General features: G+C 41.5%; 1 protein-coding gene across 2 annotated transcripts in view; it reads right to left on the bottom strand.

Moving 5' to 3' along the window:
- The window catches only part of LOC148032571 (uncharacterized), a 69,479-nt gene extending 57,852 nt beyond the window's left edge, over positions 1–11,627 (bottom strand). For both annotated transcript variants that reach the window (XM_087683215.1, XM_087683214.1), the window contains exons 1-4: positions 11,023–11,627; positions 10,617–10,733; positions 10,192–10,362; positions 9,078–10,091 (exon numbers count right to left, since the gene is read on the bottom strand). In XM_087683215.1, the coding sequence (XP_087539341.1) occupies positions 9,078–10,091; positions 10,192–10,362; positions 10,617–10,733; positions 11,023–11,478 (1,758 nt within the window). In that variant the 5' untranslated portion in view covers positions 11,479–11,627. The remainder of the gene's footprint in view (positions 1–9,077; positions 10,092–10,191; positions 10,363–10,616; positions 10,734–11,022) is intronic.
- Positions 11,628–14,340: the final 2,713 nt, after the last annotated feature.

The following is a 14,340-nucleotide window of genomic DNA, read 5'->3' on the forward strand; positions in this document are numbered from 1 at the left end:
TTCAAGCTCACGGTCATGTTAGTTTTGCCATTGAACAAGGTCCGGATCGCACTTCATTGAATGATGTATACTATGTCTCTTAGCTAGGGATGGGCCTGTTATTTGTTCAGCAGCTCTGCCCCTTGGGTTGAGCAGTCTTCTTCACAGCGGCAACAATCGAGGTCCTTGACTCTCAAACTAGTTTAGTAATTGCTTGTGGTAAGGCACAACTTAGTTGCTTGTACCACATGACATAGTTTCTTTTTGAGCTCATAATTGAGGGCTCTGAGCTCCACCGCTTCCAAGCTTTAGCTACTACACAAGAGCCTACGAGCACCAAGTGTCTTTGGCATTTTTGCTTAGGATATCTCAATACGACTCTCTTTATAAGTTGTCACGGCACCATATCGTTGATGGCCTTCCTTGCTTGAAGCTATCGTAGGATGTCTGTAAAGCTTGTCAACTCAGGAAGCAGATCATTGATGGCCTTCCTTGCTTGAAGCTATCCCAGGATGTCCGTAAAGCTTGCCAACTCAGGAAGTAGCTCCATACCCTATTCTCTCAATAGTCTACACATTGAGCTAAGATGCCTCTTAGATTCATTCATGTTGATCTTTGCAGTCCGATATCCACCACCGCCTTAGATGGCGCACTGTACTTTTTCATTGTGGATGATCATTCTTGTTACATATGGATGTACGTTCTTAAACATAAGTCCAATGCCTTTACATATTTTTCTGCTTGGGTTTTGTGGGTGCATAACTAGATTGGTCATCGTGTAGGATGCATGAGGAGTGACAATGGGGGCGAGCTCACCTCCCGTGAGTTTTTCAAGTTTCTACAAGAGCATGGTATGTCATGCCAACTTATCTCTACCAACTCCGCTTCATAGAATGAAGTTGTAGAGCATAGAAATCAAGCCATCATGAACATGCCATACTCTATGCTGTTCGTAGGAGAGCTTCTTAAGCGCCTTTGGGTAGAGATTGTTAACACTTTGGTGTATATCCTCAACTGGTATCTAATTGTGGTGGTCCCTTAGCCCTCTTTGTGAGGCATTCTTTGGTTCTCAGCCAGTTGCTTCCCACTTTAGAGTCTTTGGAAGTCATGCTTACATCCCCTCTCGATGATAAGATAGGCAAGCTCACTCCTTGAGCTGATCTCTTAATGTTTATAGGATAGTCCTCCAAAGCAAAAGCCTATCGTTTATTCGATCCTTTGACAAATAAGGTGTGTGTTAGGAGAGATATATTGTTTGATGAGAGGGATATTGTGCAATCTTTTGTACTAGATTCCGAGCCCTTTCCTCACATTATTCCTTTAGAGATAGGGCCTTTTGAGCTAGGTCTACTCCCCGTTCCTAACCCACCTGTTGTAGATTATTCATCTCCTAGGCCCTCTCCGCGAGACCTAGAAGATTTGCTTGGCTTGATAGTTGATTATATAGCACATTCAAAGTTGGAAAGTTGGCAGGAGGCTCTTCAACAACCCCAATGGCGAGATGTCATGGAAAAGAAGCTAGTGATAGTCAAGTATATAGCACATTCAAAGCTGGAAAGTTGGCAAGAGGCTCTTCAATACCCCCAATGGCGAGAGGCCATGGAAAAGAAGCTAGTGATAGTTGATTATATAGCACATTCAAAGCTGAAAAGTTGGCACGAGGATCTTCAGCACCCCCAATGGCGAGAGGCCATGGAAAAGAAGCTAGAGAGGATTAACCAAAATGAGACTTGGACCTTGGTGGATCGTCCAAGCCACAAGAAAGTCATTGGGACAAAGTGGAATTTAGGACTAAGCTAAAAGTTGATGGGACTTTAGACAAGGACAAGGCTTGCCTTGTGGTGCAAGGGGTTTCGATCTTTGCTCCTACTGTGCAGATAACATCCTTTCGTCTATTGGTTGCACTAGCCGCTTATCATGATTGGCTGATCCATCAAATGGACATTAAAAGTGCATTTCTGAATAGTTATTTGGAGAAGGAAGTCTATATGGAGCAACCTCCTAGAATTTCTTATGTTGACTGAAAAGCTAAGGTCTTTCGCTTGTGGAAAGCTCTTTACGGGCTAAAGCAAGCATCATGGTCTTGGTTCCAGAGGATGGATGAGTTCCTTAGGACTAAAAGATACCATTTTACCCTTTATAATCCAAACTTATATGTTTGTACTACTTCAGAGAGGGTCAGCTATATCCTGCTGTATGTAGATGATTTACTTATCATTGGCTCAGATTTTGCTCCCATATTAGAAATAAAAGTCTAACTTTTCTCTACTTTTGAGATGACACACCTTGGTTTATTGTCTTATTTTTTGGGAATAGAGGTAGTTCAATTTGTGGGTAGTATTTTTGTGTCATAGCAAAAGTATACTCTTTAGTTAATGGACTAGTATTGCACAAATCAGACACAGACTATGGCTACACCTCTTGATTCCACTATCCATTTTTCTAAGGATACCCTAGGTCAACCCTTCAAAAAGTATACCTATAGATTTGTGGTAGAGAAGCTTCTTTGGTTGATTTACACTAGGTCAAATTTAGCTTACTTAATTAGTGTGCTTAGTCACTATTTCACTATACCTAAGATGTCACATTGAATTGCATCTCTTCGTATTTTGAGATATTTGCGGTGTATCTATTCTTATGGCCTAACTTATGGATTTGGTTTATGTTTGTAGATACATTGAATCTGACTAGGCAAGAGATCTTGACACGTGCTGTTTCCATGGCGGCTACCTCTTTACCTTGGGCATGGCACCCATCTCTTGGGCCAGCCGTAAGCAAGAGACGGTGCAGATTTCACAGCCAAGGCTGAGTATCAGACTCTTTTTGATGATACTACAAAGGCTATCTACTTGAGGAGCTTACTGGCGGCACTTCACTTTCCATGCGACTCTCCCAATGTTGTCTATTGTGAGAACTAGAGTGCCATTGCCATTGCGGGCAATCCGATCATTACACCATGGATGTGCAATGTGGAGATCCACTTACAATTCACCAAAGACCAAGCTGAGCTAGACACCATATGCCTAGAGTTTGTACCTTTATCTGACAATTTTGTAAACAGATTAATCAAGTTGGGTCAATTGGCTAGTATTGCAGTACATTCTACCTAGGATCGGCTTGGATACACCCTCATATTGATGGGGAGAAAGTAATTCCCTCTAGCTTTCCCTTCCTTTTTGAGAGGGGACAACTTTCTTGTCTCGGTGGTGGTAGGATGTTGTTTATAGTTTTCTTTTTCAAACATTTTGTATATTATACTTTGTATCTTTATCTGCATCATCAAGATGACATGATTGTAAAAGGACACTTGGACAGGTAAACAATTTCCCTACGAGGACACTGTCCAAGTGGCACCATTGCATACATGGCCTCTCTAGGGTGACCACTTGGACTCCCTTGGTAAGTTAACCATTGCCTCTATAGTCTTGGTAGGCCACTGGGCACCCATTGCCCCTTTGTTTGATGCCCTGGCTACTTTGGGATGAGATGCCTTGAGGTAAAAATACATGAAAACAAAAACACTCAAAACCTTTTGGTTGGCCTTCCTTTCTAGCTTAGTTTTTGGGCTTGAGAGGGGGCGTTCAGCTAGTATAAGCATTACATGTTGAATTAGCCACTTAAAACAATCCCAAAAATGCTTAATTAATGAAAACCCTAAAATGATGCGTGGTTCAAGAGTCTTAAAACAATGCGTGGTATGGGTCTTGAAACTTTCTATAAATCAGCATGTTGCCCTTCATTCAGTCTAATATCATTTTTGTAGGTTTCAGACCCTCTAGCTCAGCACCTCTACTAGCCCAACAAGAGGATCCGAAACCTACAAAAACGAGATTAGACCAAGGTAAAGATCTCCTGTCCATTACTTAATCGACACCATCTCTACTTTTTGAAATAATCATTATCAAACAAAAAAAATAGTTATTTGTGGTTCCATCCACCTTTGTAGGACTTGGGAGATCACTAGGCAGTCGACATGCACCCTTTGTCCGATACGCTAGCCTATCTAGGGTGACCACTTGGACTCCCTTGGTAAGATAACCATCGTCTCTTTAGTCTTGGTAGGCCACTAGGCAATCAGTGTGCTCCCTTTGTCTGATGCCCTTGCTGCTTTGGGATGGGATGCCTTGGGGTAAAAACACATAAAAACAGAAACACCCAAAAACTTTGGGTTGGCTTTTCTTTCTTGCTCAGCTTTTGGGCCTGAGAGGGGATGTTGAGCTAACATAACCATTACATGTTGAATCAGCCACTCAAATGGTCCCAAAAATGCTTAATTAATGAAAATCCTAAAATGGTGCACGGTTCTAGAGAGTTTTAAAATGGTGCATGGTTCCAGAGAGTCCCGAAACTTTCTATAAATAGGTAGCCCAATCTCGTCTTTGTAGGTTTCAGGCCCTCTAGCTTCACTGCCCACACTGTGTTCATAGAGGACATCTCAGCCGAGACTGCCTAACATTGTCTCCATCCATTAGGTATCTATTTCCAACCTCCATTGCATAGTCTACATCGATATTTGCTCTGTTTGTTGATCAGCCATATTGTCTATAGCTGGTGACCTGCTAAATTGCTGCATTTGTGATCTGCAACTGCTATTCAGACTCCCACATCATCATACCTATGTTTTTACTACCGTCAGCCTACCATGTCATCATACTTGCGTTTTTGTTATCGTCATCCTGCCATATTATCATCAGCCAGCTGCGTTTGCAGTTTTCTCTCTCCTCTGCATGTCCAACACAGTTCTAGCACCACACATTGCCGTGTTTGTTGCTGTCCGACATCTGGATGCTATGTTTTGGGACCCATCAGGAGTATGACACACTCTCCTGCTCAACACCTCTGCCTTGGCCCTCGAGACATGAGAGTTCACGAGGGTACAGTTTTCATTCCTGCATGGTTTGTTTGCTGCATGAGCATTGTGTATCTAGTATTTAGTCGTTCATTCAGATTTCCATTGTGTTCATTGTCTCTAAGTTCCCCTAACCTTAACTGTGCTCTTTTGAGTTTATGCTTGGTCATACGCTTTCATTTATGTTTTTGCATTATGGTATTTTTCCATAAGGCTAACATCCCCTCTCATATCGTTAGAGTATTTGAAGACCCAATAATTTCATGTGATGAAGCTTGAAAGCCTTGGGCAAAGGCTTTGTGGAGAGATTTGTTGCATTGTCCACTATGGGAAAATAGGCCACCGATAACTCGGAATCCATGATCCACTCTCGAACATAATGGAACTAAGCCTTGATGTGCTTCATGCGAGCATAAAACATTAAGTTCTTAGCTAGAGCTAGCGCACTCTAGTTATCCATACATAGCTAAGTGGATCCTGACTAGGTAAAGCCAATCTTCACTAATATATGATGGAGCCACACTGACTTCATAGTAGTCAAACAAAGGGCACGGTACTTTGCCTCTTTAGAGAAAGCACCATAGTAGGCTGCTTCTTAGTGCTCCATGAGATAGTTCCCGATCCAAGGGAAAAAAGCATGACCTATAGTGGACCATCTCAAATCTACGTCACTTGTCCAAAGTCCATCGAGAAAGAGTGGCCCCCTCTCCATATACGATCCCTTGTAAATAGCGCAAAATGTGCAAAGTGGCTCTCCAATGAGCTTAAGTAGGATTTGAGATGGTTCCTTGTAAATAGCACAAAATGTGCAAAGTCGCTCATGAGCCTAAGTAGGAGTCTTCATGAAAGAAGACAATAATGCCACCACAAAGAAAATATCTAGTGGAGTGTAAATAAGCTAGATCAATGAGCCAACAAGGCACTTGTACTAGGTAGCATTTGGAAGGGGATCACCTACTGCCAATAACTTGGACTCAATGTCCATGGGACAAGAAATAGGCTAGCACACGACCATGCCAAACTTTGAAAGTAACTCACAGATGTACCTATGCATCTTTGGATGAGGAACTAGCTCCCAAGTGGAAGGTGATTGTCTGATTTTCCAGCATTATCCAATTTTAATATTTATTCTAGTCCCCAAAAAAAAAATTCCACTAGCTACTAATTAAATTGGCTAGGCCACTTTGTCTTCCAAGTATCCCTAAGTAGTTATTAGCCCTTAGACCGGCATTAACTAATTAATTAATACCTAGTCTCTAATGTCACCCTATTGACATTAGTGGCCAATAAATTGGTCTAGGCTAAAATCTGACACCAAATACTACCTAGTTACCTATCAAGCATAGCTTATTACAACTTTTGCCTTTGGCAACAACTGATATCTTGGGATCTTGTGTCCCACATTGTGAAATTATTAACTTGCACCTCATATGTGCAAGTCACATTTGCACATTTGATTGATTGTTAATCAAATACTAAGCAAAGCAATAAAATTTCACATCCTCATGACACCCCAAGAGCTTAACATAGAAAGACTTTGCCTCTTGTCTAGAGTCATGACCGGATGCTTTAGAATCATTAAATGCACAGGCATGTCTAAATGCTCAGATCTGAATATTCCATGTGTATGACCAAATGCTCAGGTGTGACTGCAATGCTCAGGTCGTGACAATGCTTAGGCAGAAACGAATACTCAGGTTGTGACTGAATGCTGTAAATGCTAGCCTGACTGAATACTCAAGTCATGACTGAATACTGATGTGACCAGCAATCAGTGAATCAGTAATCAATCATGATACAAACAATAATTATTTAGCTCAGAAGCAATCAGTAATCAGTTATGCAGTTGTGATATAAATAGTAATCCATTGATAATACAGGTTTCAATTTTGTGTGTGTGTGTGCACACGCACATGCACATGCATGCATGTAATTAAGTGGCTACCCTAGTGGTTAGCCGCTTGTTTTATCAACCCATTGACCCAGGTTGAATCTCTTTTTTTAAATTCCTACACTAAATGATTGTATGGATGTAGGAATTGAATTCAAGAGCATCTGATTGAACACATATTCCTACACTAAATGGCCATACAGATGTAGGAATTGAACTCAAGACCCATGCATTCGACTTAACCAACTGAGTTACACCTGTTTGGTTCCTCTTAGTCCATATGCTATCCCCATACTATCTCATACACATGATGATGCACAACAAAATACTTCTATTTCAACAGTAATGGGAAGAAATGGTAGCACTATGGTGCCAAAGTGATGATTCTGTTTGATCATGAAAGCATTAAGTGGCTTACCAATCAAACAAATTTAAAGGGCCATCAGGCTAGATAGTCCAAACTCTTTCAAAAATTGACTATGAGTTAAGGTATAGAAAAGGGAAATACAATATTGCTGCAGATTCCCTGAGAGTATGTGTCCTAAAAGATCGATAACCCCTGATACTCTGTGAGTATCATGATAGTCCTAGTGCAGAACACCCAGTAGTTTACAAGACACAGTCTTGTTAAGAGGAAAATTCATTGGCTGGAAATGTATAAGGACATCCTGGACTATGTGGTCATTTGTAGTAAATGCCAGGTCAATAAAGCTGAAAGGTTAAAGATCAAAGGACTTCTCCACCCTTTAGAAATTGCTTTGGGAAAATAGACGTCTTTATTGTGAGTAGATTAACCGAAATGGCTAGGATTTCTGAACCTCATTTGATATTAACTCTAGAACTTTCTAGATCATTTGTAGAGAACCTATGCTGACAGTATGTCCTTCCAGCAGATATTGTTTTTGATTGGGATAAAAAGTATAATAGTCACTTTGGAGAGCTATTCTTAGGACGCTAGATACTAAACTTAGTGTGAGTATAGCAGATCATTTGCAAACTAACGGGCAAACTGAGAGGGTTAACCAAATCCTAGAGGATGTGCTTTGTGCATATGTAAGTAAAAGGCAAACTAATTGAGAAGAGTACTTACTTATAATAGAGTTTACATGTAATAGTGCCAAGCACTCTTCTACCGGACATAGTCTCTCTACGTTAATGTATAGGTTTCAGCCTAGAGCTCCTTATGCACTAGAATTGTAAGAGGAGAAGGTTTAGGAATCCAAAGATTTAAGAAGACATGATTAAAACTTGCACAAAGTAGGATTAGGAAGGCACAAGATATAGCCAGAGCCTATGCTGATTTACATATAAGATCTCTAGTATTTGAAAGGAGAGCAGTTTTATCTAAGGGTACCTGAGCAATTTGAAATCATAGTTTTGACAACGCCCAAAGATGTCAGGTATCGTGGTCCATTCACAATACCTGAGAAGACAGGGAAATACCTTAGAACCTCCATCTTCCTGCCATTACAAAGATACATCCGGTTTTCATGTAAGGTAAGGAAAAATCTAGCTGAAGTTGATAATCTTGTCTCAAGGGATGGGATAGTGGAGCTCTTTGATAAGTAATCACTTCCACATGAGCCTAAAAGGACTTTCGATGTTCATCATAGGTGAATAAGGAATACAGTTTAACAAGAATGTTTGGTAAAGTGGAAGGACTGTTCAGAGAGTTCAACATGAAAAACTATTAGCACCATTCAGAGAAGGTTTCTGGATTTGGAATTTGATATTTCCAATTCTGTTTTCAGTTCTTAAAGAGGGGGGAGTGTCACATAAATTAATGTGATATTGATAGGGAAACATATTTAGGAGCTATGACTGTATGTATATTATAGAATATGCATGTATGAGGTTTAGGGAGACAATATTAGCTCAAGCCAATTAATGCATTTGAACGAGGGCTAAAGCCAAGTAAGCGGGTGATGCAAACAGGTAAGCCTAATGTGTTTCTTACTGCAAAGAAGGATGTAGACCATCTGTCCTTGAACAATTTTTTGTCAATCCGGAACCGTAGGGTGAGAGGACAAGCTAGATTAAGCCAGGATAATGTGGATAATGTTTTTAAAAGTGTCTTAAAGAGTTGAGGGGTTTTTTAGTGTAGTGTGAAGAAGAATCAGAGAGCAGCATGGCTGCTGCTAATAGGCTCTCTTAGTTTTGATGATTATCCAATAGGATGCTACACATATTTCATTTCTTACCATTAGTACATTGGCTGCATTATTTGGAAAGTAGCATAACCTATCAATGAAGGAGTATATCTGTTATGGGTTTCACAGGTCATATTTTGGCTCCTCATTAAAGATATTAATATACTGTCCCTCCCTAGAACACATGCATGCACAGATACACATTTACCTGACCTCCTGTGCTAAATAGATCTGAAAGGCAGTTCTGTACAGCTGCCATTCGTTCACCCCTCATAACAATACCACAATCAATCAAAAACACAGGGCGCTGTCCTGCAAGCCATCCAACAGGAGGTGGTGGCTTTGGGGCTTTCCAAGGTGGGAGGGTGGGAAATGGAAGTTGCACATAAGTTGGCTCTTCTTTCAGAAATGGGGGTTGAAATGGTGGGATTGGCTCCTCCCAAGGTGCCTCAAATAGTGGTTCATGCTTAAGTGTTATGCCAATTTCAATGCTTTTAGTAAATAACTCTTGATATGACCAACCAGCATCCTCAGTCTGTCCGGTTAGAGCAAGCTTCTGCAGCCCTTCAATGTCACTATTGATGGTCTCAGCTCCAGGGAATGGAGATGGTGGAAGAGGTAGAAGTGGGGGTGGCTTGGCAAAACACGGTTCCCTCCTAACCTGCCCTGGTACAAAGTGGTGCTTGTGTCCATGCTTGCTACACAATCCATCACACACTCCTTTCTGGTCCTTTTCAAGTTCGTAATAAGCTCTTTCACAAGGCCTGGGATCTAGCAAAGGTAGTCGAAACTGAGGAATGAGCAACAAGACAGGAGAAGGTATGGTTTCTGGTACAACATAGATTGGCTCTGCAGGAAATTCTGCTAGACGTGGTTCTATCCACACCGGTGGTGGTTCTTGACGTGGAGGAACAAACATAGGCAATGGTTCTTCCTTATATGAATTGTAATCAACAGTAGATTCATCCTCTGTAAATGCAGGCATGGTGGGCAATTTTAAAGGAGGGATCTTGAGAGGCTCGGGAAGAAGTAATGAAGGGTACTTCCTTGGAGTGGGTGGTTTAAATACAGGTGCTGGCAGATCATCGGGTATAGATTCATCCTCCTCAGATGGTACAGGAATGAGTCCCTCAATTGGATAAAGCTGTGGCATTGAAGGCATTGGTGGTGTCTCAAATTCTGGAGCCTCATCCAAAACAGGTGATTTCCATGCTGGCAGTTCCTGTGTATACAATACATACTACATGTAAGTTCTTTTAGACTAGAATTTTAGCACGCATATCAAAACAATAGAGGATGACAGCTTATGGTTCTGAACACACCTGATAATATGTTGGAAGAATCTGGCTTCTCAATTTGATCATAAGCTGTCGTAATTCTGAAACCAACAAATGCAACATCACATAGAACTGGCCATGAATCTGCCGTTCACCGCAAAGCAGAAAGTGACCGAATTCATTTTGACAGTATTTTGCATGGACATGTCTTTCCATCTGCGCACAAACGAGATTGGTTGCTGTAAGCCAACTTGGTCCAGAGTTTTTTGTTTTTAATAATGTGGTTATTGTGCCTTTCGGTAGTGAAGCAGCACCCATCTTTTTTGCCGAAAGGTAGACCACCCCTAAGGGTAGGCACTGCGAAGCCGTCCAATTGTAGGTTTGAACCTTTAATCCCCCCCAACTCAATACACACTCCCAACCAATTGGGCTGCCGCTTGTTGGTAGTATTACAGAGTTGGGTAGCTTACCACGTCCAACTCCCCATGAGAATGCTCAAAGTATGTCCAATTTTGCAATAAGATGTCCATGAGGCTTTCAGCTGGTTTAACACGAGGGCTGCGTTGTCGTGGTTTTCTGGAGTGGATCTGACAACATACAGAGCCAACATTTGTCACTTTCACATGTTCAAATTCCAAAGGATAGTCAACTGACAGGTAGAGTTTCAAATTTCAAAGGATAGTCACCTGACAGGTGGAGTTTCAACTAATTTTTGCCCAAAGAAAACAAGTTCTGCTCTAATCCTGAGTATTTGAATCTAGTACCTTTGTGGCTATAGATGATGTCAAACATCTAAACAGCACATGTATAAAACTCACACATAAAGCTCCTTCCACTGCCCTTAAAAGACAAAAAAGAACATGTTTGCACACACACCTTTTTGAGCTCTAAATCTGGGTCCAATGAGATTCTGTGAGAGTCCATGTTTCGATATGTATCAAGGGCATCCTGCGTTCCCCAGATTGCTTTGACGAGCTCCGGCGCGAGCTCTCCTTTCCTTGGCTTTGGAGACTTTCTGCATTTCCCCTCTTTGAAGCTAATGGAAAGCCAGCTCCAACCCTTCTTGCTCTTACTGACTACACGCATGCTTCCGGCGAGGCGGTGGTGACCATACGATGGGGGGCTGGCCAAAGACGCCCCTCCCTTAAGGGGTCTGGGGGATCCCAGGAAGCCTCCCTGCTGCTGCTTGTTGGGTTTGCGGTCGAGACCGGAGAGCCGGGTGAGGTCGAGTTTGGTGAGGGGGAATTTGGCCCCTTCCCAGCCGAGAGGGGGCTCTTTTCTGCCATCTCGAGATCTGTCCAGAAGGGTGGGCTTGGGTCCCGAGGGGGACATGACCGAAGGAGGAAGCTCTCCCAGGGTATGCCGGTCGGAGGCGCAGAGAAGGGTCTCATCAGAAGCTGGCGGTGAAGGCAAGCCGGCAGACACAAGGGAGACGGGGGGGGCGAGAGGGAGAGGGAGAGAGAGTCTCGCCTATTCCTTTGCTAACCACCTTCCCCTTTCACGAGACCCGGACCTCCTCCATGCGACTTTGCTCCTTGATGAGATGGCCTCGCGAGGCATTCATTTAACTAGGACACGTGTTGCAAGGAGATTACTCCTCATACTCCATTTGGAACTCTGATAGCTCTGCGGTTGCTTCATGCGCCCCAAACCCGAAAATAGTGCGCCCCATGTTCACGAAGAGACAAAAAGTCAGCAATCTAATTGGAACAGAGAGAGCATTAAACAATCTCCTGCTGCCATGAAACTTGTCCCTCTACTGCCATAGGTTTGCAGCTATTTTGTAGGCCTTTCTACTACATTAGAAAAAGTTTGTTCACTTCATCTCATCTAGTGGAGCAACGTCAAATTTACCCAAAGGGCACCAATTAGCTACCACTCTATTGACCCCCTTACGCTTCTGCATCTATCTTTGCTTTTGGACTAATCTCATCGTTTTGCTTGATTCCCAATGGGCTGATGACACATGGTTGCATGAGTGTGCATATATTGGGCAATATTATATTGGGTTATCCGAGTAAGTTCAGCTTTGCCTTGAGCTTAAGGGCTATACAAAGGTATAAACATAAAATTAATGCAAAAACTTAAGAGCATTTTAATCTATGCTACATGATAACTAGCATACATGATGAAAGTTTGCAAAGGACTATGCAGACTCAATGGCAAGCTATGCTCTAAAATTAACTCGGATTTCTTAATTTGGCCTTTCATTATGACTGTATGTGAAGTTCCCTTTCATAAGAGTTACACCAAAATGATTCAATGTATTTGTGCATCTAACTTCTGTAGCTCCGAAGCAAACTAAAGACCAAGGTCATCAATGCAATGTTGGGTGGACAAATTTTCTTGGTAATGTAGTTGACAAGGCAATTACTTTGCAACCTCAATGAGGTGCATATGGCAATGAAATAAAAATGTCTAAACAACAAGTGACATATGCTTCAAACTCTCAATGTGAACCAAATAAGCTCCACGAGCAATGTATAAACTTTTTTTGCTTCAAGATCCAAATACGAATAAAAGAAAAGCTTTATGTGTGTGTGTGCATGTGTGCGCGCGCGTGCACACGCGTGTGTGTGCATGGGCATGCGCACGCATGCTCACGTGCACATATGTGCCACATGCAAATTGAAATAAGCATGTGGGAGGTATAGAGACAAAGAACCACATGTGTGAACTTTGTGACAGAGAGTTAGAGATAGAATCAGGGGGGTCACTATATATAAATCTTTAGTATTGCATGCATTCAAGGCTTAATTTAAAAATGACTTATCTATAAAGTACTTATGAATAAAGCACACCCTTTTCCTATTCAACATGTGAATATCCATATTAAATGATACCCTTTGTACGTTTAAAATGTCTTTAAAAATGTTTTTTTTAATCCCTTCTATTAAACCCATGTAATAGATGTACATATTTTTATTAGTAACTCCCCCCAAGAGATAGAGAAGCATTACATTTGTCGATGTACAGTATATTATGATATTCAAGCTAGATACCACTATCTATTTCAAGAGGGTTTTAGTCCTCTGGACAAGTGATACAATTTGAGGATCAAAAGTGTTTGGGATTCTTCATTTTGGAGCTTCAAAAATGCAAAGCTATAGCTCATTGGGATAAGAGCCTCCACAGTTGCATCCACCCAAATAGAGGTCTACTGACAAATAGCCAACAAGGCTATATGGTGGGGCAGCTTCATCTTTAGGGGTACCTCCTTCAATAGATCACTGGCACACAATTGACCAAGATATCCACATCTACCCAAGAAGAAACCTAGATGCCCTTATCATGAAGAAATTAGAACCCTCATTGAGCACCATAGAGGCGAGAGATGTTGAGGCACCTTAGCCACACAAAGCTACATTTTCAGCTAAGGGAGATAGTAGACTGAGAAAAAGTGCATCTCTACCTTTTTTCTCTCTCCTTTTTTGTAGTGATGTCATGGTGACAATGGATGAATTTGCACTTTGTCACACTAGTACTAAGAACAAAAACTAGGAGATACAAGGACATTATAGTAAGAAGACTACATCATGCCATTTATGCAAGTTAGAGGAGGAGTATAGACATACATCAATGTTAAGTTTTCCTAGACAGTGACTCCTCACTAATTCTTCACTACAACTACCGCTAGAGAGCCCATCTCTCCACCACTAGCTATTACCACACCCTCCCCCCCACTAGTAGCTCTAAACTAGTGCCACATCTTGATGAGGAATTACCATGTGGTGAAAAAGTAGTCTTCACTAAGTGAAACCCCCATGTCTTAAAGGAGACGATCTCAATGCTTGGTTCATACTACATCAAACCCATCATCATTTGACTCGAGCATCCAACCAACAATCCTAGCATAGATCAAATAGAGCAGCATTGTCACCATCCCATGATGGATTTATCTACACGATTGCAATAAGTTGATACCAACAAATGCTTGTTATGGATATGTATGGATGGTGGCTACTCTAAAGACTAGAACCCAATTTCTCTCAACATCATCTCTATCCTTGCTATAATAGCTCTCTCTAGTCAATGGTATTTAGACTCACTAAGATTTAGCTTTCATATTTAAATTAGGCCAAATTACACTTTGTACTTTTATGCATGGATGTAGCTCATCTATTATGTATCTCATGACAATATCTTATTTACAAATGTCTTACAAACTCAAGTCTCATAAGCCTTATGGCCTTT

This window comes from Lygodium microphyllum, chromosome 8, assembly GCF_053477565.2.
Source record: "Lygodium microphyllum isolate KBCC chromosome 8, Lygodium_microphyllum_v1.1.10, whole genome shotgun sequence".
In the NCBI taxonomy this organism is placed as follows: Eukaryota; Viridiplantae; Streptophyta; class Polypodiopsida; order Schizaeales; family Lygodiaceae; genus Lygodium; species Lygodium microphyllum.